Source organism: Myxocyprinus asiaticus, chromosome 11, assembly GCF_019703515.2.
Source record: "Myxocyprinus asiaticus isolate MX2 ecotype Aquarium Trade chromosome 11, UBuf_Myxa_2, whole genome shotgun sequence".
NCBI classification, from domain to species: domain Eukaryota; kingdom Metazoa; phylum Chordata; class Actinopteri; order Cypriniformes; family Catostomidae; genus Myxocyprinus; species Myxocyprinus asiaticus.
The window spans coordinates 34107121-34129318 of record NC_059354.1 but is presented as its reverse complement, the minus strand read 5'-3'; the positions used below and the strand labels follow the sequence as shown (position 1 = coordinate 34129318).

At 38.1% G+C, this 22198-nt stretch overlaps 1 protein-coding gene across 1 annotated transcript; it reads right to left on the bottom strand.

Annotated features, from left to right (window-relative positions):
* Window positions 1-670: 670 nt before the first annotated feature.
* LOC127447966 (helix-loop-helix protein 2-like) lies at window positions 671-3973 on the bottom strand. Its single transcript, XM_051710234.1, has 2 exons — window positions 3505-3973; window positions 671-2577 (listed from the first exon to the last, which is right to left on the bottom strand). Exon 2 carries the CDS (start codon window positions 2546-2548, stop codon window positions 2180-2182), a length of 369 nt encoding a protein of 122 aa, XP_051566194.1. The 5' UTR covers window positions 2549-2577; window positions 3505-3973; the 3' UTR covers window positions 671-2179.
* Between the last annotated feature and the right edge of the window lie 18225 nt (window positions 3974-22198).

Here is a 22198-nt window from a genome sequence, read left to right as displayed (position 1 = left end):
TGCTTGTATGGAAACGCTTAGGCTGCTAGATATTATGATGTTCATTTGTAACTTTCAAACTTAGGTTATTTCTTCTGTTGTACATAAATGAGGCGATTTACATTTTCCGACATTTATCCCAATGTTGTTTCTTGCCTTTTTCTTGTTATTAATTAACTGTTTGAGTGGCCTATCCGATAGACCTTCAAGCAGAATCGTCGTCATCAGCTGATTATAGTTATGGTTTCATTAACGTGAAATAGATCACCCACGCACAAGCCAACACACACACTCTCTCGCTCTTTCCCATGGGACGCAGCAGACGGGTCGTAATTCGGTTGCCTTGGTCCGTCTGGGCAAGCACCTGTCTCCTCTCTGGGGAGATATTCGCCTATGGGTCGAGCTAAGCGGACTGCATGTGAACACATGCATGTGTGTGACAGAATGATATATTCATTTTAAACCATGTTCTTACACTATAATAATAGTAACAGCAATGTAGGCTATTTTATAATGTAAAAATATACTTAATGATTACAATGAAATTGAAAATTGAGTCGTCTGAAATGGCAGTCCATCTGTGAAGAGTATTAGTTCCGAATATATAAGCAACATATAGGATCTTATTGGCACAATGTATTTTATTTGAATGTGCTTTTATTGCAAAAATTACAACAGACAAAACAGTATCTTTTTTTTTTTTTTTTTTTACATTTATTTAAAATAGTAAAAAAAAAAAAAAAAAAAAAAAAAAACTGCGTCGGTAAAAACCAGTGTAGCCTACTGGTTATTCCACTACAAAATGACGGGAAAACCCCTGAATTAACAGGGTGATCTTTGGATATGAGGCAGATGTGAGATAATTTGTTCACTATAAAATTTCAAGAGGTTCACAAGAAACACGTAAACAAATAATCTTTATAAAATAGTTTGCGAAAGAAAAAAATAAACTACTTTTAGGTCATTTTTGGTCGCAGCAGAGAGAGCGTCTATGGGTAGCTTAGACTTGGAGGCAAACAACCTGGAGAAAAAATAGCTAGCTTTATTATGTATTGCCAGTTATTACTACGACATTAGTTATGTTAATACATTTCCACCGAAACACAAAATATATTCTAGTGGTACTTTTTAACCGCCACAAGTCATCAGGTACCCAAGGCGCTATCTATGCAGCACTTTGTAAACGAAATAAACAATACAGCAATACATCGGGGAAGTGCTTCTCTTTACTATAGGACAGGACATCAACACTATTATTATAAAAACCTTAGTGCATACACAGCGAAGGCCCTCCTATTCCTAAAAAAACTGCCAATGAAAAGTGCAAGTGAAAAGCAACAGTAAACCCCAACTCTGCCACACCAGTGTAAAATCTGAATAATCATAAAACATTAAATATATATTTACACGAACCTTAGACAGGCTATTTTGAAGACACTCACATATGCTATCTTAATTTACTTTATAAATATAATAAACAAGGAAAATATAAATTAAGAACTAACAAGTTACGATTTGTTCCAGCACAGAAGTAGCCTATCCATTTTTTCCCAAGAAGGTTGCCATAAAAACTGGTTGATTTATTCATCCAGATTGTGCAGACCAAATTTTATTTGTAAATTGTTAGATGGATTAGGATAACTAGTTTGAATGGATATGATATTTGGGAATTAATGAATATTAAAAATCAAAGTATGGTTTCTCAATCCTACCCAAGTTAAAACATTCCATTAATTATTGCCACAAATGTACTTTTGATGTTGAGCTAGCTATATAATGTCTGAACAGCTATCCATTATTCTATCTTGCTACAGTGTCAAACATTATTGCGACACAATATTTTCGGTAACAATTTATAATAACTCATAATATTAACAAACATAATTCTATTATACAATGCTAAAAAGATAATTGGTTAATGCGCATTCAAAATTTCATGAAACTTTGATACAGTATATTTTCATATAGACCTACAGTATTGTAGTAGGTCATTTTTGAATGCTCATAAACCACTCCTCTGTTAAGCATTAGATATTCTTTATTTGTTAATGACTTATTAATGAATGAAAGTATCACCTATTTTTCTTAATATTTTTTGTGTCCTTCTTGAATAGGTATGCTACTTCTCCATCAGTAAACTTGTCCAAATGCACCTGTAGGATTTTGCTTTAGACCTACTGTTGAATGTCCTCTAAGTTCATTAAACGTCCAAAACGTGGTTAAGGTAAGATATGTAACAGATAGCCAGGCGAAGTATTTCTATCTTTGAGAGCTTCTTGTCGGGTGGGAGTGTTGGTAGCAGCTTCCTAAGCTCGGCGAACGCCACGTTGAACGCTTCCACGCGGATGCGCTCGCGCGTGGCGTGCGCAGAGCGGTATTTCGCAGTCGCGCGCCGCCTCCTTCTCTTCTCTTCTCGTGTGAGCACGGCTGGCACGAGTGCGCGCGTCTTGCCATCATCGGCCTCGAAGGGCTCGTGAGCCACACAGTCCACCTTCATCACGTTCAGACATTCTGAGTCCGGCTGTGGCCAGGTGAGGTCAGGATCCGTCTGATCGGGACTCAGCATCATTTTCAGCACTTCAGAGGTTGTTAACTGCTCTGTTGAAGAAGACAAAGTAGGTATATATGTTCCTCAAACATAAAGAATAATCTACCCATATTGTAATAGATCATTTCAATGCAGTAGCACCCAATCTTGCCAGCATGTATTGCACCGCACTTGTTCTTTTATAGGAGGAAAGTTACGTAAATAATAATAAAAAAAAATTACCTAATCAACTAAATCAAACGGATAGAGTGTCCAAATTAAGTTCTTATTCATTTCATTCACGTTTGTTTTTAGGGTAACGGTAAGCTCGCGTGTGTTTGCACAATTTCATAGAATCTACTTTTTCAATTAGCCGATGTTATTTTCACAAGTTTAATGTTTATGAATGATATTGTCAATGCCAATGTGCATTTCGTATCATTCAGCGCACAGTTTATATTAATCAGTATGGTTATCCTATACATTTTAACTGGCTCCATGCTTAGTTAATGGAAATCAATTATTGTCGCGAAAGCAAAGTCATAGATGACCATCTGTCGCAAATGCAAAGTCTATAGCTCCAGATGACACTACGGAGCGTGCATATTAGACATGGTGCTTCACAAACGTATAGGCTACACTTTAATTTTTGCTTACTTATCAGAGTTTGAAAATGTATATTTAACACCACGTAGTTCTGAGCATAAATAGGCTACTGTACATTACACGGTTCACGCCACTTTTATTTGAATGTTGTTTGCATACGTAGGCTACTTATCTACAAATGGTGAACTGCATAGGCTAATATTTCGTGGAGCTACTCATAATTAACTTTGTTGCTATTTAATTAAATATTATAATAACATTTAATGTGTGTAACATGAACATTGTAATGTGAGGTGTTGTACATAAAGATATTTAGCGAAACGAAAACATGAAAAGTTAAAGGTAGCCTATTACAAACACAGCAATGATAGCCTATAATGCTTGAAACTCACCTTTAAAATTAATGATGAATTCAACGAGACCGTAATTCCCCAAAATGTAGCTTTAATGAGTGTGTTCTTAGTGAAACATGTTCATTTGTCCATTCTCCTTTCTCAAATCTTATTTTAGTTCAGCATCAGCAAAGGCATTTCTTCGTAGTAATTTCGTATGCGCTAAATACGCAGGTCTTTAATGTAGATTCGTGTTCTTGTACGATGAAATTTCCATTAGCAATCTTAAAGGATAGAGATGAATATAACGGGACCGGTACCGCACGCTTGGAGATGTGATGCCCTATGACCCTTGCGTAGACAACAATGGACACGCGTCCTCAGATAAGATCGTTGGATGAGAAAGTGCCGTCAGTCGCTCAGGCTCTCTCTTCTATTTTCCCGGGGATACTATTGCTCCAGTCATCCCTTTGTACAACAACATCCAAGCGTGCTTGTCCCTGTGCCTCTGTTGATTTGAGAGATAACATTCCACTGGCTCCCTAAAAAAGTGCGAAATGACGGCAGATCTCTCTCTCTCTCTCTCTCTCTCTCTCTCTCTCTCTCTCTCTCTCTCTCTCTCTCTCTAACAAATCATTTACTTTATGCACTTACCCACGACAGTCACACCCTCGTCCCACCCCCTCGTTTCCCCCTTCCACTCAGCGACTTCTTTCTCGTCTAGAGTGAAAGGACCGCCTCAGGCTAGAGCCTTCAAACACGCAGGATGTCAGTTCAAGGGTTTGGCTCTAAGGCATGGGTTAATGAATATGCATAAACAACTCCTGTTAAAGTGGGCTTTGTTAGTGCAATTGAAAAGTTAATTGAAGTTTCAGCTTTTTAAAAGAAAAAACTTAAAATAAATATATAAATAAAAAATCCACTCACAATATTTCAGTAAACCCACTTTTAGATTTAGGTGAGATTTTGGCTACTGCAGTGTGACATGCAGCTTAATCTAAAAAGGAAATTAAAGCTAGAGTTCACCCAAAAATGAAAATTCTTTCATCATTTACTCACCCTCATGCCATACCAGATGTATATGACTTTCTTTCTTCTGCAGAACACAAATTATGATTTTTAGAAGAATATTTCAGCTCTGTAGGTACTCACAATGCAATTGAATGGGTGCCAAAAATTGACGCTCCAAAAAAAACATAAAGGCATAATAAAAGTAATCCATACGACTCTTTAATCCATATTTTCAGAAGTGACATGATAGGTGTGGGTGAGAAACAGATCAACAGATCAAAGTCCTTCTCTTTGCCCAGTAGGGGGTGGTATGCATGAAGAATGTGAATCTCCAAAAACACAAGAAGAAGAATGTGAAAGTGAACTGTTTCTCACCCACACCTATCATATCACTTCTAAAGACATTGATTTAACCACTGGAGTTTTATGGATTACTTTTTATGCTGATTTATGTAATTTTCGGAGCTTAAAAATTTTGGCACCCATTCTCTTGCATTGTATGGACCAAAAGAGCTGAGAAATTCTTCTAAAAATCTTAATTTGTGTTCAGCAGATGAAAGAAAGTCATACACATCTGGGATGACATGAGGGTGAGTAAATGATGAGAGAATTTCCATTTTTGGGTGAACTATTCCTTTAAACAACATTTATAATTATTATACAAGTGATTGTATAACCTTTATTCAAACCTGTGCAAATGAAATTATGAAAAATTATGAAAAAGAAATGGCAACCAATCCCCGTACCTAAAAATATGCAGTCTCTCTTATACTGTACATTAAAGTCCGTGGTATACAAGTTTATTTAATGTAGTTCAGTGTCAATGACAGTTAGCAAATAGATTCCCTTTGCTTACCTGGTAAATTTGAAAACTTCTCATTAAATCGAAATTCTCTAAAAGTCACAGTTAAGATGTACCATAAACATTGATGGGGCCATAATTTAAATCTGGATCAACATTAGTATGGTACAGTCCAAGAAATGATTGGGTGAGTAATCATCAAACATGATCTTTCAAAGATCAATCCTTCTATTATCTGGTTAAAATGATTATCAGAGAACAGCCTTGAAGAGTCTTGCTCTTTGTGAAAAGAGACTGAATTTTAATAAGACACTTCTCATAAAAAGGTAAAAGGGACATGGGATGGTAAAAAGGAGAGAATGTACTGCCCAACTTCTCATAAAAGACCTGTAAAGGGTAGGCTATCCCATTACTTTTACATTAACAGGCACATCAATGACTACTATAGCCATCGTGTCACTGTATAAAGGAAGGGTGTGTTTGTCTGTGCATATGACCTCAGATATAATCAGTAAAATGGAATAGGACAATACCAAATCTGACAAGAAAATATGCTCTTTTAAACTGATCAGTTTTAGACTCTATTTATCAAGGCTGATGAGACTTATTACAGTAGATTTCATTAAAACCTCCTACATTTATCCTCTGTTTTTGAACAAAGTCAGCTGGTCCACTGTTTCCTACAACACACCCTCCCCTCCTATCACATATAAATTCACAGAGTCAGATGTGAGAAAGAGGCATATGGCCTCCAGAGTCACCCATCCCCCTCTTCTGCCCCCTTTGCCTGGTGCATGTGTTCATATCTGGGCATTGCTTAGGGAAGGGGGCAAGGACCTTACTGACTGAATTAAGGTCTTCACTCTCTCTCTCTCTCTCTCTCTCTCTCTCTCTCTCTCTCTCTCTGTGTGTGTGTGTGTGTGTGTGTATGTGTGTGTGTATGTTGAGGCAGCTGGCTGATGTTGCTGGAAGGATGGAAAGATGGATGGGTGGATAGAGAGATGGATGGAGGCAGAATATCTGACCCAGGGCCAATGGATGGGTATTAAAATAGCAAGAACCAGAGAGAGTGAGAGAGAGATAAACAACATAGGGCAGGGCATGGAGGTAAAGGGAATTGAGTATAAGACAATAGGATGGATTATTTTGACTGGAAAGAGGGGATAAATGAAGATCATGTATGTTTTGGGCAATATTATGCATATTATTTTATGTGTGGGCATGCATTTGTTTGCAAAGGCTCTGTTTTCTTGTAATTAGGTGTAGTCTGGTTTAATTCAACATGTTAACTCTGAAGGGAGCATGTGTGCATAGTTTCAGGAGGGCTGGTGGAGATCATAAGTATTGATCTCTGTTGTTCATGGTGACAGAACAATGGATTGAAGCTCATTTCACGGCTTAATTCAGTCCAAATACCCGGTCAATAAGAATACCTTCTGCCAGGCCAAGCTTTCATGCATGAGCATTTAGATTACATGAAACAAACAGGCACACATATTTCGAATGCTTTATTTTGATCTGCAGTAGAAAAAAATCACCACATCATGTCATCAATGCATACAAAGTTGAATGTGAACTTTGTTTAGTCGCTCAGGTTGCACCCCAGGCATGTACTTTGTGCGTTAAGTTACCAAAAACAAGCAGAATGGTCTGACATTTGTGACAGGTGGCACTAACCAAGTCAGTTAAGTGTTCTTGTTCCAATTACTCTGAAAAGGAATTTTGTTCTATGGCAAAATCAAAAGAATGCCCTACTTCGTGGTGAACAGTTTTCAGTCCCTTCATGAGCTCAAAAATTGCCTACGTTGTTAGAGACCTTTACATGTTTACCAATAGAATCATTCGACCCAAGAGCTGTGTGAGTATATTCCATTGCTGTTGATTATATCTGAAGAAATGAATTCCAACATACAGTCATGCCAAGCAGTATATGTGTTCTGATGATTTGAGAAGCAGAGTCCAGTTGTTTATTTGCATGCACAACGTGATCTTATTTGTGTAAGCACCATATCTAGAATGGATACCAGTTGCATATTTGATATTATTTACCTTATTTTTTATATTATTTTCCTACTTTGTGGTAAAACAATGGGGTAAAGCTTCAATCATTTCTGTCTATTGAGTTTTAAGGTCAGAGAAACATTTTTAAAGAATAAAATTAATTCACTTTAAAAAAAGTGAAAATATAGGTTTATTTCAAAATGAGTTTGAACATGGATTGTTAGAGTGGGGGTAGTCTAAACTGAGCTGCATGACTGACCCAGGCACTGGATAGCACCCATTACATCCCCAATAAGAGCCAGCTGCAGCTCATCAGCACAGGACACCTGAGCTCAGAGCTCAGCCCTAGTTCGACATATTGCCCTTTATACACAATAACACTCTTGCACACACATGCAAAATATTACGTACAGCACATGGACATGCATGCGTACAGTTCTCAAGGACACTATATAACACAGTGTTTTGGGTGTCATTTTTGGTTTAGGCTGACAGGAACAAAAAGAAGTCATATCCCTCCAAGAAACAGAGAGAGAGAGAGAGAGAGAGAGAGAGAGAGACAGGAAAGATGAGCGATTTTCTTCTCTCACACATCTCCGGGGTGAGCTCAAGTCAGAACGCCTCCTCCTCCCCCATGAATTGGGATCAGGTGGGGATCAGCTGGACCTTCGAGAGGGGGGGCAGAGGGTTTGTGTGTGTGTTTTGGTAGTGGTGGTGATGAGCAAGAGGATAGGGTGCCAGGCCGGCCTGGGGCCAGTGTTGCACCTGTGAGAGATCCTGGAGGCAAATCAGTGTGTGTAGATGCATGGATACAATTGGAAAGGTCCATCATAGCACCTGCACATGGCCAATTGGAAAGTTTGACAACGAGTAATAAAAACAATCTCATTTGGGCTTTTCTTTTACTTTGTACACTCTTCTAAGAAATTATTTTATGTCGCTTGCTTCATATTTGGAACCCCTAAAAGGTTCCATATAGAAGGGTTCATTTTTAGCAAACAATGTTTTAAATAGAAGCTTATAGTTAGTTACATAGCTAGTTTAGTTTTAGTTTAATTGGCAATACATTTCAAGGAAATGTGAACTAAATAGTTAATATAAATAGTTACTTTATTACTACAAGAAATTAAAATAACCATGTGTATAATACATTAAAGTATGATTAAAAAGAGCCCAGTATTAAATAGGTATTACATTTTTAGCCTAATGAACCCTTTTCTGCCCTATAGGTTATTTGTTTATATACTGAACCTTTTTGGCATAAAGGGTTCTTTTGGAGTTGGGTAAAGGGCTCTAGGGTTCTAAATAAAACCCTAATTGACAATTTTTACTTGGAGTGTAATATGTTATTACCCTGATTCATACAAGAAGCTCACTGCTTCAGCAATCTGAAATCCAGGGTGATGATTCTGAGTATGTGTGCGCGCTTATGTGTGGGTGCACGCCTGAGTTGGTCAGTCCTTTCCCCCAAGAACAATCTTTGAGGTGTAAATAACTGAGACAAAGAGGGAGTTAAGAGAGTACCCAACATCTTTCTCCCTTTTTGCTTTTTTCTCTTTTTCCCTCCCACTTTGTCTCCAGGGACTGTACCAGCCTGGCATGAACTGGACACCATCTGCTATAATGTGACAGAATGGAACCCCCAAATACTTTCATTTAATTCTGCTTTGTGTGTTTGTGTGTGGGCACATGAGAAGACAGTGCATAGCTCCTGTGAATTACCTATATTTTTCCAAAAATGCTGCTTGGCTTCTGTAAAAATACAAACATGTAGAAATATCCACACCGACATATGTACACTAAAGGTAAGGGTCACGTCTGTATACCCAGAGTGTTCTCCCTTGGGTCCTTTGTTGAATTCAAAGGCCATCTGTTTTTCTCTAACAAGCTTTCTCTTTCTCTTTGTTATTTTATCCCCTCTTTCTTTGCATTTAATTTCTCTTGATTTAAAGTCTCTCTCTGTTTTCTGTTATTACATTTTAATATAAAATAACCATAAAGTTCTTCATTGACATTATAAGACAGGAATTGGCCTCCTCTAAGATTTTGAGAAACAAAGTTCACTCTTTGTACTATGCAGCTGTTTCCAGCAAGTAAAAAATCAGCACCATGGACAGTCCTGGAGAACTTTAAGGAATAATTCACCTTCATGCCATTCCAGATGTGTATGACTTTCTTTCTTCTGCAGAACACAAATGACATTTTTTTGAAGAATATCTCAGCTCTGTAGGTCCATACAATGCAAGTAATAATAATTTTACTTATATAGCACCTTTTAGCGAATAGGCACAAAGTGCTTCACAAAACTCATAAACACACACAGTAAAACCCAGCATATTTACACAGTAATAAAAGTGACACACATAAAACACAACACATTCACATAGTAATAAAAGCAAGTCTATACAAATTAGTTTTTAAAGGAGACTTAAAAACAGACATAGATTCAGCAGATCTAATGTCCCAGGGCAGGCTGTTCCATAATCATGGGACCTTCACTACAAATGCTCTATCACCTTTAGTTTTGCATCTGGATCTTGGAACAGCCAACAGTTCATGACAAGAAGATCTATGAGGTCTAACTGTTTCATAAGGTCTTAAAAGTTCTGCTAAAATGGTGAATGACGACCAAAGCCTTGACACTTCATTAAGCCCATAAATGCAGCATAAAAGTAATCAAGAATCCAGTGGTTAAATCCATGTCTTCTGAAGCGATATAATCAGTTTTACAGTACTGTGCAAAAGTTTTAGGCACTTGTGAAATATTTTGCATAGTGAGGATTTCTTCAAAAATAGTGCCATAATTAGTTTTCATTTTTCAATTAACATCATCCAATGTCTAGTAAACATAAAAAAAGCAAAATCAATATTTGGTGTGACTAAATTTGCCTTCAAAACAGCACCAATTCTCCTAGAGACACCTGGACACAGTTTTTCTTGGTTGTTGTCAGATAGGATGTTCCAAGCTTCTTGGAGAATTTGCCACTGTTCTTCTATATATTTAGGCTGTCTCAATTGCTTCTGTCTCTTCATGTAATCCCAGACTAACTCGATGTTCAGTGGGGGTCTCTGTGGGGCCATGCCATCTGTTGCAGGGCTCCCTGTTCTTCTATTCTATTCTATTTGCAGATGGAATGTTTAGGAGTCTAAAATGTATATTACCTATTGACACAATACAGCGAAAGATATAAATAACCATCTTAAGACAAATGTTTTTGTTAAACATCTTATGTGCCTAAGACTTTTGCACAGTACTGTAGGTGAGACCAGGTTAAAACAGAACTCCATTACTTTAAAAATTCTGGGAATGCCCAATTATTGTTTTTTTCAGAGTAATTTTAACAATAGTATACCATAAAAATACATATATTGTCTTGTTAAACATAATTTTAAAAATAACTGATAACTATAGGTTAAAATCATACTAAATGGTTTAAATCCACGTAATTTCCTGATCCCGTCCATATTCTAGTCCTATCGCTGTTCCAGGACTTTCCTGTCTAGAATGAGAATCCCAAGCAGAATTCTGTGTAATCCCATAAAAAGGCAAAAGGCTGAAAAGTATAAATCAGAAGTTATAATAATAAAGTGGGGAATGCTTAAATATATATATATTTTTTATTTTTATTTTTATTTTTATTTATTTTTTATTGAAAAGGTAGCGAGCAACAATCTACAGTATATTAAATCAACACACAAGCCCTAGCCAGGTGGGCTGGTTGTCATGTAATGTAATATTCCTCTGTAAATTTGAAATATGACTGCATGCTATTGATCAGATGTGGTGTCAAAGTAACTAGGCAGGGGAGAGAGAAAACAATACAGACATGCAAAAAGTGAAATAAATGAAAAAGCACAGATCACAAAGGACAGATTCCTGGCATCTATGTTTCTAGAGGTAATGTACATTGAACATCCTTGCAATTATATGCTGTGAATGAAAATAAAGATTTTTATGTTTCTACCTGTGATATAGTATAAAGTTGTGTATTTGAGGACATCTTCTGTCCATGAGACTCTGTTAGATGTCCCTCTGCATTCATGTCATGTTTTGTTTCTGTTATGTCTGTCTGTGTGGACGTGTATGTTTGTGGGTGACGGGAGTGGAGTGGACACATGGATATGAGGAAGTGGCCTGAGGAGGGCTGTAATAAGCAGCTGTGTGTCCCCTTTCTTTCTTTCTTTCTTTCTTTCTTTCATTCTTTCTTTCTTTCTTTCTCCTTCTTTTTCACTCAATTTATTTATCTCTTTCACCTAAAAAAAAAAAAAAAAAGCACACTATTTCCCTTGGGCCTCTCCTCTACCACCATAATCATGCCTCCAATGAAGAGTGGCAACCCTTCCCCCAACTTCTCTCTATCCCCCAACCCCAATTTTATTGTCTATCCACTATTTTTCTTTTTTTTTAATACAGGTGAATGGGGCTGTTTTGCTCGGGTATGTCTTTCCTCTATCTTACAATATAATATGGATCAGCTGTCACGTGACTGGTTTGCACTGGCCTGGAGAATCTTCTCTACTGTTGCATGGCATTTTTCCCTGTGGTACAGATACACTTGAGGGATGTGGCTGAGCTTAAACATTGTGTGTGTGTGTGTTGTGAGTGTATTTATGATGGAAATATATGAGTCTTGTTTTCTTTTTATCTCTTAAGGGACAGGTTGCCGTGGTAATGGTGCCTAAGGGAGAGGGGTAAGATGTAAATTGGGTGAGCATCACAGAATGTAAAGTGAAATCTGCAGTGTACCACGGGAGTTTGAGTAAGAGAGACAGACAGAGTGAAAGAAAGCGAGAGGTCATGTCCTGCAGGCGCTCAGGATCTATAGTGCAGAATATCCCTGATGTGTGAGAAAACACAGTCTGTATGTTGTGTATGTGAGTGTGTATGTCTGTCAGTCAGGCTACAACATGTCTGGACATGACTGCTCAAAGTCCATAACTTTAATTGAATCTCTCTTGAGATTATGAGTACCGGTTAATTGGAAAAACACCCTCACTTGGATTATACTAATCTATTTATTTGCACAGAAAAAGTAATTAACTGCATGTACTGTAATTGTTTAAATCTAAAAAGATACAAATGACAGATACAAGATAAGGGAATTTAATAGGGTAAATCCACTTTTGATTTATCTGTATATTTCATTTTTCTTTATTTTGCCTGTGTAAAGCACTTTATAACCACTACATATGAAATGTGCTTAAAAAGCTACATAAACTTGCCTTGCCTTACTGATATTACATTATGCATTATGCAACTTTTTGGGGTAAAATATAGGGCATTCCAAAGGAACTACCTTTTAAATAATTACATTTGCTTTTTAAAAATAAAATAAAAATATTTTATAAATATGATCAAAAAATATTATTTTTAAAACTAGCAGTGGACTCCAGCTTGCGTGTTGACAGAGAAGCTGTTCTATTCACAGAGGCTTTAGGCGACGTGTATCTAACAAAGAAGCTCCCATTTCTAGCATAACTAAGCATGCACCAGTGAAAATGGACAGCAATAAATGCTGCATTACCTTTTAAGAGGGGATACAGGAAAAAAGGAAATAAATAAATAAAATTAAAAAAAAGAAATGTACACGTGTTCATATAGATGACTTGATATAAATATGACCAATAAGGTTAAGATCACTTGGCAGTGTGCACTGCCAATAAAGTGTTAGACAACAAACAACGCTGCATTTTATTATAACAATACACATATGACCACACACATTCAAATCTGTCTCATTTGATGTAAGGAAATGTCAGCAAAAGGATGTTCTCAAAAAATAGAAAGGTCATATCTGTACACTTACATTTCTCTCTCCCAATCTCTCTCTCTCTCTCTCTCTCTCTCTCTCTCTCTCTCTCTCTCTCTCTCTCTCTCTCTCTCTCTCTCTTACCAGCCAATGATTTCTTGGTGTGTTTTCTTTTTCTTTTTTTCTGAGCTTGTCCAGTTGCCAGGTAACCCTGGGTCACATCTGGGGTCTAAATCAAGCACTTTCTCTCCCTAGTTATCAGAGAGATGGGCTGCAATTTATTAGTTTGATAAAAAAGAGAAAGGTATTATACAGCACAGCCAATCTCCACAGAGCTTGTTTGGAATTCATGCCCTATCCCATTTATGGTGCATTCCTCGTCGCATCTCAAAGCCATTCATCTTTAAATTGACCACCTGAGCCAGGTTTCTGCATATTGAGATGGAAGGAAACATACTAGGCTAGGCTTGGATAGCCTGCCCAGCCTTGTAGACCCGTGCAGAGTAGCTTAATGGAATAAGGATATTTTTCAGGGATTTCTAATGCAAATTTTTATCATCAATGTTATGTTGTCACAATCTTTTATAGTTCATTATGTCAGTCCAAAAGATTGTGTTTCAGACAATGGAAGATTTGTAAAAATATGACAATTTTAGAATGTTGCTAGCTTGTAAACATGACAGCATTCATTATAATTCTCTGGTCAAATTGTGTGGACAACATTTAATAATGTATTATTTTAACCTATCATACCATAAGATGTGTTCTGGAGCATTCACACATGCAACAATTTTATCGCTGGTAGCTGTTGAGCAACACATTATCAAAAGTGTATTATTATAGCGACCTTTTCCCTGCACCACCAATATGTCACCCTTGATTCATTGCTTGAACACCCAAAATGTCGCCCATGGTCTGTATTATAAATGTCACTCTAGGGTAGTGGTTCTCAAATTTATTTGGTCACGCCCCCCTTTGAAACAACAAAAACTTTCGCTATAAAATATATAAACCCTTTTTTGTTGATTTTACAGAAAAATATATATATCTATAAAATGTATCATACAGTGATACAGAATTTTGGTAATATCGCCAGGCCCCTAAAGTATGTCACTCTGATGCCGTATTCAACTCATTTCGGAGGATTTCGGATTTCAATACTTTGCCCAAGGCTACATCTTAAAACTAAATGAACTTAAACTTTTATTATCGTTTACTCATTGCTTTATCGTTTTTATTTTGATTGCCGTGGCCATGGAGCACAAAGGGAGTTTCCCGAATGTCCGAGCTGTGGCTTTAATAATAAGAAAAGCACCATAAAATGATCCTAAAAGTAATCCTCTATTCATGCACTGTATTCCGGATCTTCCAAACCTGTGTGATGGCTTTGTGTAAGGGAACAGATCAAAATGTATGTCTTTTTTTATTAGCGTTCTCATCCGCCATAACAGTCAGATCCTGACTCGCATTTCATTCAAAAACTGCCGCCTCAAGAACCGTTACAGCAGCTATGACGTCAGTGATGTCTTGTGACCATGGTTTATATATATATATACTCATCGTGGATAATATTCGTTACGTGGGTGAAGATATACATGGATTGCGATGTGAGAGCATCACCTGGCCCGGTATGCAGCTTATCAGTGCAGAACAACGATCACAAAAGGAAGCGGTAAAACTGTTCACAAGTTTTAATGTAAGTAGAAAAAGTTGTAATATCTGCTTGTTTCGGGTCCTTTCCCTCGGAGAGTCCTTAAAAAGTAAGACAGGGATTTTTAAATCGCCTAAAATGTCCGGTTTTCATATTGAAGTGCTCTCTGTAGTCATATATGGATGCATGTCATAAATTACATGTTTGTTTGCCATTTAAACCTAGTGCATATCAGTTTAATTTGAACCAGCATTGCTAAGTTGTCTCCCTCAATTTGTGGTAGAGGGAGAGATAGAAAGTACGCGCCGCTCTCAATCAAGTGACCTCGAGAAAAGGGCAATTTTTGATGAACATATAACAAGTAACTCTGAACGAACACTTAGATGTTCATAATAAATAAGTCTGAAATTGTATGTTGTATCTTACCTCAGTTTCAGTAAACCTGTTTATATTCAGCTGATCTGTTCGCCGATGAAGTTTTTTAGAGGTAGGCTACTATCTAACTCGCTCAGGCTTTTAAGAAACAGGAAAAATTCCCGACTTTAAATGAACACAAAATTCCATAAGATGTTCGTTAATGGAGAAAAATAACCTTGGGGGAAACCAGGCTCACTGTGGGGGCCAGTTCCCCTCTGGCTAAACAGCATGAATATAATGCCAATGTTAGTTATTTGTGTGCAGTGCAAGTCATGGTTTAAAATTTGTAAACTAAATAAGTGTTAAGGGCAAGCATTTAAACAAAGATTTTGTATGAACTGTAAGATTAATGACTAATGTCTGTGAAGTCCATCCTGGATTAACTGCAGAAGTTAACATAGATACATTGTCCTTTGTTAGAAGGCTTTTTTGGCAATTAATTGGTAGTCTTTGTATTCCATTTCAAGAGTGTAGTCCATCAATAAACAAAGGTGATGCAGGCAGAGATCAATGAGGTGCATCGCAGTTCAACCAGCAGGTCATTTTGGTGAGGTTCGGTGTGGTCCATCCTAAGTCCAAAGTTCAGGCAAAGGCATATGAAGTACCCAATGTCTTACAGTTGGAGTTGGCATCAGTTCATCCTCTGAAGTCCATCATAAAAGACTGAAGTGATGGATCACGTGATGCCATGCGAGAAGCAGACGTGTGAATCACGAGCTCTGCGCACTTTGCTGTTTTTTTATTATTTTCATGTTATAACTGGTAAGATTCGATACACCCAGTACATATTTGTTCTTTGAGGTAAACATGGCAAAGAAGTCAAAATTCTCAGGCTCTGGAGACATTAAAAGACACTTACGTGCTCAAGATTAAACCTCTGGGCCTGCAGACCGGGGACTCGATTTGGAAAGCGTGACGGGAGAAGAAATTCAGCGTCAACTGTCCAACTGCTGACGAAGGTTGTTGCTGACTTGGAGGAACTCGCTGTAATACGTTGATCGATTACGCCGATGGAAATAAAGAGTTAGTTACAAGAGTGTCGGATGCTAAGAAACGAATCGATTATTTGGAGTCTTCAGAGAGGGAATTAACCGCTAATCCGCCTGCGACCAAAGTTGATTTGGAACGTGTTCTTGAAGCTTGAAGATCTTGAGAATAGAAGCCGCAGGAATAACATCAGAATTGTTGGAATTCCTGAGCATGAGGAGGGCAGAGATATGGTGAAATTCTTAGACGAGTTCTTCCCGAGTCTGCTTGACATAACAGGCCACAAGCTGGAAATCGAGCGAGCTCACAGAGTCCCTGCTCGGAGATCTGCTGAGGGAAATAGGCCCCGATCGATTCTGGCCAAATTTCTGAGGTCATCCGATAAAGATCTCGTGTTGCGCCAGGCGAGGAGCAAAGGAAAGCTTTTTTGGAAGAACCATAATATTTTCTTGTGCCCGGACTTTGCGAGTTCGACAAGAGAGAAACGCGATAGGTTCAAGGAATGCAAGAAACTCTTACATCGGCAAAAGATCATGTTTGCTCTGATGTTTCCGGCCAAACTGAGAATAGAAACGAAGGACGGTCACAAAGTATTTACATGTCCCAATCAAGCAATGTCTTTTATTGAATCAATGGATGAGTAAACCATTGGATGTTTCTCATGTGAGTGGGTCGACTCGCTGTACTTACTTTTGAGGAAGCTGTGCGACATTTTGGTTTCTTTTTGCGTTGGCTCCGCCTGGCGGCTGGAGTTTGATTTGTGAATAACACTTTCCTTAAAGAAGCTTTTGCATTGACGGAAGATTACTTTTGCATGGAAGTTCCCGGCCAGTTTGAGAGTGGACACTACGGATGACCGCAAAACATCTACATGCTCACACAAAGGATGTCTTTTATAAAGTTGACGGATTGAGTAAGTCATGGTATATATAGTTTTATGCGGCCTCCGAGTGAATTGACTTGACCATCCGGGGAAACGGGATGTTGGTTTTGTTTCTTTTTGTGTTGGCTCCACCTAGCGGCTGGAGCTTGTTCCGTTTATGGGACACTGTAATGATTACGTCATCCGCTGAACTCATAACAGCTGGATCACTGATCATTTGTTTGTCTATCCGTGAAACTGAACGGTTTTATATCAGCTGAAATTTGTTTTGTGGAGGATCACACCTTTAAAACTGTTCTGTGAATTAATCCACATGTTCTGTGTTCCTTCTTCCTTTTTGACTGCGGGTTATTTTACAAAATATTTTCTGTTATGTAGTTTTGCCTCACAAATTTGTGAGGCAAAATTGAGCAATCCGATGGTTGTCGTGGGGGCTCGTGGGCGTTCATGGACTTTTGAGTTTAGAGGGATTGTCGCCGGTTGGCTCTTTCATGCGTGGGGTTAATGTGCACGTCTTTCTTTTTTTTTTTTTTTTTGGGGGGGGGAGTTCGGGGTTTGATTGTTTCACTAATGGGGAATGTGGTCTGTATAATTTAGTTTTTGACACACAGTTTATTTATTTTTATTATATCGATATGTCAGTTGTTAATATGAGTGTACTATCTCTCTCCACATGGAATGTAAATGGGTTGGGGCACCCCATAAAAAGAAGGAAGGTTATTACTTTTCTTAAACGTAAGAAATGTGATATAGTGTTTCTTCAAGAAACACACCTTTCTCCGCAGGAAGCGGAAAATTTGGGAAGATATGGGGTGGACATGTTTTTTTAGTGTTGGCTCAAGTAAGAGCAAGGGAGTCATTATATTGGTAAATAAATATCTACAATTCAAATGTCTCAAACAGATTAAAGATAAATTAGGAAGAGTAATTGTTGTTTTAGCTGAAATTCAGGGGCAAAGGTTGATTTTGGCTAATATTTACGCACCTAACACTGATGATCAAGGCTTTTTCATAGATCTTGAAGGGATGTTGCAAGCAGCTGGCACCCCTCATGATATAATATTGGGAGGAGACTTTAATCTTTTGATGGACTCAGTCCTTGATCACAGTGAAGCAAAAGTGTGCAAGCCCCCTAGAGCAACATTGACGCTTCACAGGATGTGTACAAATCTTGGTCTTACAGATATTTGGAGACTTTTGAACCCATCTGGTAGGGACTATACATTTTTTTCATCAGTCCATAAAATGTATTCCAGAATAGATTTTTTTTAAATATCCAAGTCCCTCATTTCATCTGTTGTGGATTGCTCAATTGGAAACATCTTAGTCTCAGATCACGCCCTGGTGAGTTTAGAGGTGTTGCTACATATAGAGAAAAAGAAATCATATAGTTGGCACCTTAATGTATCCCTTTTGCAAAATCCTGAATTCCAACAAATGTTAAAGTGGATGTTTATATGGAGACCAATTGGTCCTCAGTATCCACTGTGGGCGTGGCTTGGGAGGCACTTAAGGCGGTTCTTAGGGGCCAGATCATAAAGTATGCCTCATTCACCAAAAAATCCAAAGCACGAGAACTTGTGGAGTTGGAAGGAAATATTAGGAATGTTGAGGCAGAGCTGAAGCGCAGAATGTTGTCTGATGGCCTCAGAGAATTGACTCGATTGAAATACAGATATAATACTATTTTGTCGCAGAAAGTGGAGTTTTGGTTATTCAGGGCAAGACAGTCAACTTTGAGTCGGGGGACAAAGCAGGAAAACTTTTGGCTAGATATATAAAGCAGAGAGAGTATTTTTTTACCATTCCCTCAGTGAAATCTGCTGGTGGTGAAATATTTACCTCGGCCACTGTTATTAATAATGCTTTTAAAGAATTCTATCTTGATCTCTATAGTTCCACATCTTCGTCTACTGATGAAGATATTAGGAACTTTGTGGAACCATTAGAATTCCCTAAACTGACGACTGAGCTAAAAAATTATCTTGATTCTGAAATAACCTTGGAGGAGCTTGACGAGGTAATTAAGGCCTTACCTACAGGCAAGTCTCCAGGGACAGATGGCTTTGCCGCTGAATTTTTTAGATCTTATGCTACAGAACTGGCTCCACTTTTGCTAGAAGTTTATTCGGAATCATTAAAGAATGGAAAGCTTCCCCCAACCATGACACAAGCCCGGATCAGTCTGATTCTTAAAAAGGACAAAGATCCAAGCGAGTGTAAAGTTTACCATCTCTTATACATATAGATCAGGTGGGGTTTATTCAGGGCCGCAGCTCTTCTGATAACATCAGGCATCTCATCAATATCATGTGGTCAGTAGTGAATGATCAGACTCCGGTCGCTGCTATCTCACTTGACACCAAAAAGGCGTTTGATATGGTAGAATGGGATTATCTTTTTAAGATTTTGGAAAAATATGGGTTCGGGAATACTTTTATTGGATGGATTAAGTTACTTTATAGACACCCTGTAGCAGCGGTACAAACAAATTGATTAATTTCAGATTATTTTACTCTGAAAAGGGGCACCCGGCAGGGTTGCCCTCTTTCCCCATTATTGTTCTATCTTGCCCTGGAACCATTAGCAGCCGCGATAAGAAAGGAGGATGATTTTCCAGGGGTGGTGGCAGGAAGTGTGGCACATAAGCTTCTGCTTTACGCAGATGATATTTTATTATTTGTATCTGACCCTACTAGATCTAGATTATTAATTCCTTTTCAAAATTTTTGGGATACAGAGTTAATTGGTCTAAATCCAAAGATTGGGCGCTGACAGCATATTGCCCTGTAACGGCTTTTCAACCGGGCACCTTTCATTGGCCCAAACAGGGCATTAAGTATTTGAGCATTTTATTCCCCGCAAATTTATGTGATTTAGTTAGAGTTCATTTTGACCCTTTAATTACAAGGTTTTCGAGTGATGTGGGCAGGTGGGCTTCATTACATTTATCGATAATTGGGAAGGTTAATGCTATTAAAATGAATTGTATTCCAAAATTCAACTACCTGCTACAGTCTCTCCTTGTAGATGTCCCCCTCTCTTATTTCAAACAATTTGATAGCATAGCGAAGTCCTTTATTTGGAATGGAAAACATCCCAGGTTACATTTCAGTAACCGGACAAGTTACATAGGCCGATTGACAAGGGTGGGCTAGGCCTACCCAAGATTTTGTTTTATTATTATGTGTTCGGTCTTAGAAATTTTATTAAGATTATGAGCCAAATTACTAGAGAGGAGAGCTGCACCTTCCCTGGAGGGATGGAGTCCGTCTCTCTTTAGCAGGCCAGGTCTACCCCAAAAACTCTTCCAATTGTTTGTAAATCCTATGCTATTCTCCGGACACCACTCAGACATCCAGCCGTTCAGTCACCATGACAGGCAGGGAAGGGGCCAGAGCATATTACAGTGTCTGGCATAATTTTTATCAAGTTCACACTCCTCTTTAACATTATCTTTAGTGATCTCTGACTGGCAAAGCCGGACATTGTTAGTGCCAACATGAATGACAATTTTAGAAAATCTAAATTTAGCATTAGCCAGCACTTGTAAATTTGATCTGATGTCAGATGCCCGAACCCCTGAAATGCATTTAACAATAGTGTCTTGAGTCTCTATTTCCACATTCCTTACAATAGAATCACTTATTACTAAGACTCTTTCAACATGATTCTCAGTGGGTGCATCACTGAGTGGGGAGAATCGATTGGAAACCCTAACAGGAACGGGAGAGTGGTGTTGTTTTGCTGAGCGAGTATGCCGCTGAGACGTCACCCAAATGCCCTGCTGCGGGGGCTCTACAACCAACACCAAAGTGTGTGTGTTGCTCTCTGTTCTACCCGAATCCGAAATAGTATCTAGCGACTTCTCTTTCTCACTGACCTCCACTAGAGTTCGGATGTGTATCTGTAACTCAATCTTCTGCGTTAGCCTGACTAATTCCTTACATTTATCACATGTGAATCCCTCACTGCTGATGGAAGAAGTTATAGTAAACATGTGGCATGCAATGCAGGAAGAAATGTGTTTGTTGTTGTTATGGTTTTTCTTGAGCGGCAAGGGTTTGAGATTGATGTGGTTCAATGTGGTTCCTGATCAGCAGATGTTTGAGATTGATGCAATAATCCGTATAAAACACAGAAGAGAAAACGAATGCATGCAGTCGAGACGTGAGATGTAGACAAGCGGAAAAAAATTAAAGAAAAAAGAGAGAAATGGGTGCACGCGGTAAGATACATGCAGTTGAAACAGTAGAAAAACTGAAAAAACTGAAGCAGGTGGTAAAATGGCAAATGATAAAATGATGAACATATAAGAATAAGCATTGCTAAGCAGGCTAGCTACAAACACAGACTTGTGCAGCGTGCCAGTGGCAAACAGAACAGGAAGTGGCCAGGAAGGAACAGTGAAGATACAGATACCGGGGCAATAGTTATAGGGCACAATATTTTAACTTATGCAAATACTTCTAAGACATCAATTAAGATAATGCTAATTCAAAATAACCACTTCAGAAAAAGGTGCATATTTTCTTGTTCATTTCTATCACATTTGACATTTCATTACATCTATCAAAAATGAATCTCCATTGTGATTTGGATCAGTCAGCTTGAACCCATTTTGAACGTTCATAACAAATCTATTCCCCCCACTTACTGTAAGAAAAACAATGTTTAATAGGGGCCTTTAGCCCCTGCGACAAGGAGGCTTTTTACCTCAATAAATTAGCATTTATGTTTTATATAATCATCTTGAACAAAATTGAAAATGACAAATAGCAGGATATCCGCGGGTCCTTAAAAAGTCTTAAAAAGTCTTAAATTTACTTTTTAAAATTTAGGGCCATAAAAAGTCTTAAATATCTTAAAAAAATTACAAGAAGTCTTAAATTTCATTTACTGAGGTATTACATTTTGGGGCGTGAATAGAGGAGACACTTAAAACAGCAGAATATAAGCGAGTGAAAATCATCTCTCTCTCGTGCATCCGTCATTTAGCAGCTGACACTTGAGTTTAGGGGCCGTTTACATGACAACGTTTTCAACTAAAAACGGAAAACTTTTTATGCGTTTTGTCTGTTCGTTTAAACGACAATGGCGTTTTGGGGCCTGAAAACGCAAACTTTTGAAAATGGGTTTCAAAGTGCAAGTTTTTGAAAACGATGCCGTTATCGTCTCCGTGTAAACATACAAAAACGCGAATTTGTGAAAACGATGATGTCATGCATTACTTAATTTTATTTGATGTACCT

Coding starts and splice junctions, on each gene's coding strand:
- LOC127447966 (XM_051710234.1), bottom strand. CDS start 2,548: ATGATGCTGAGTCCCGATCAGACGGATCCTGACCTCACCTGGCCACAG.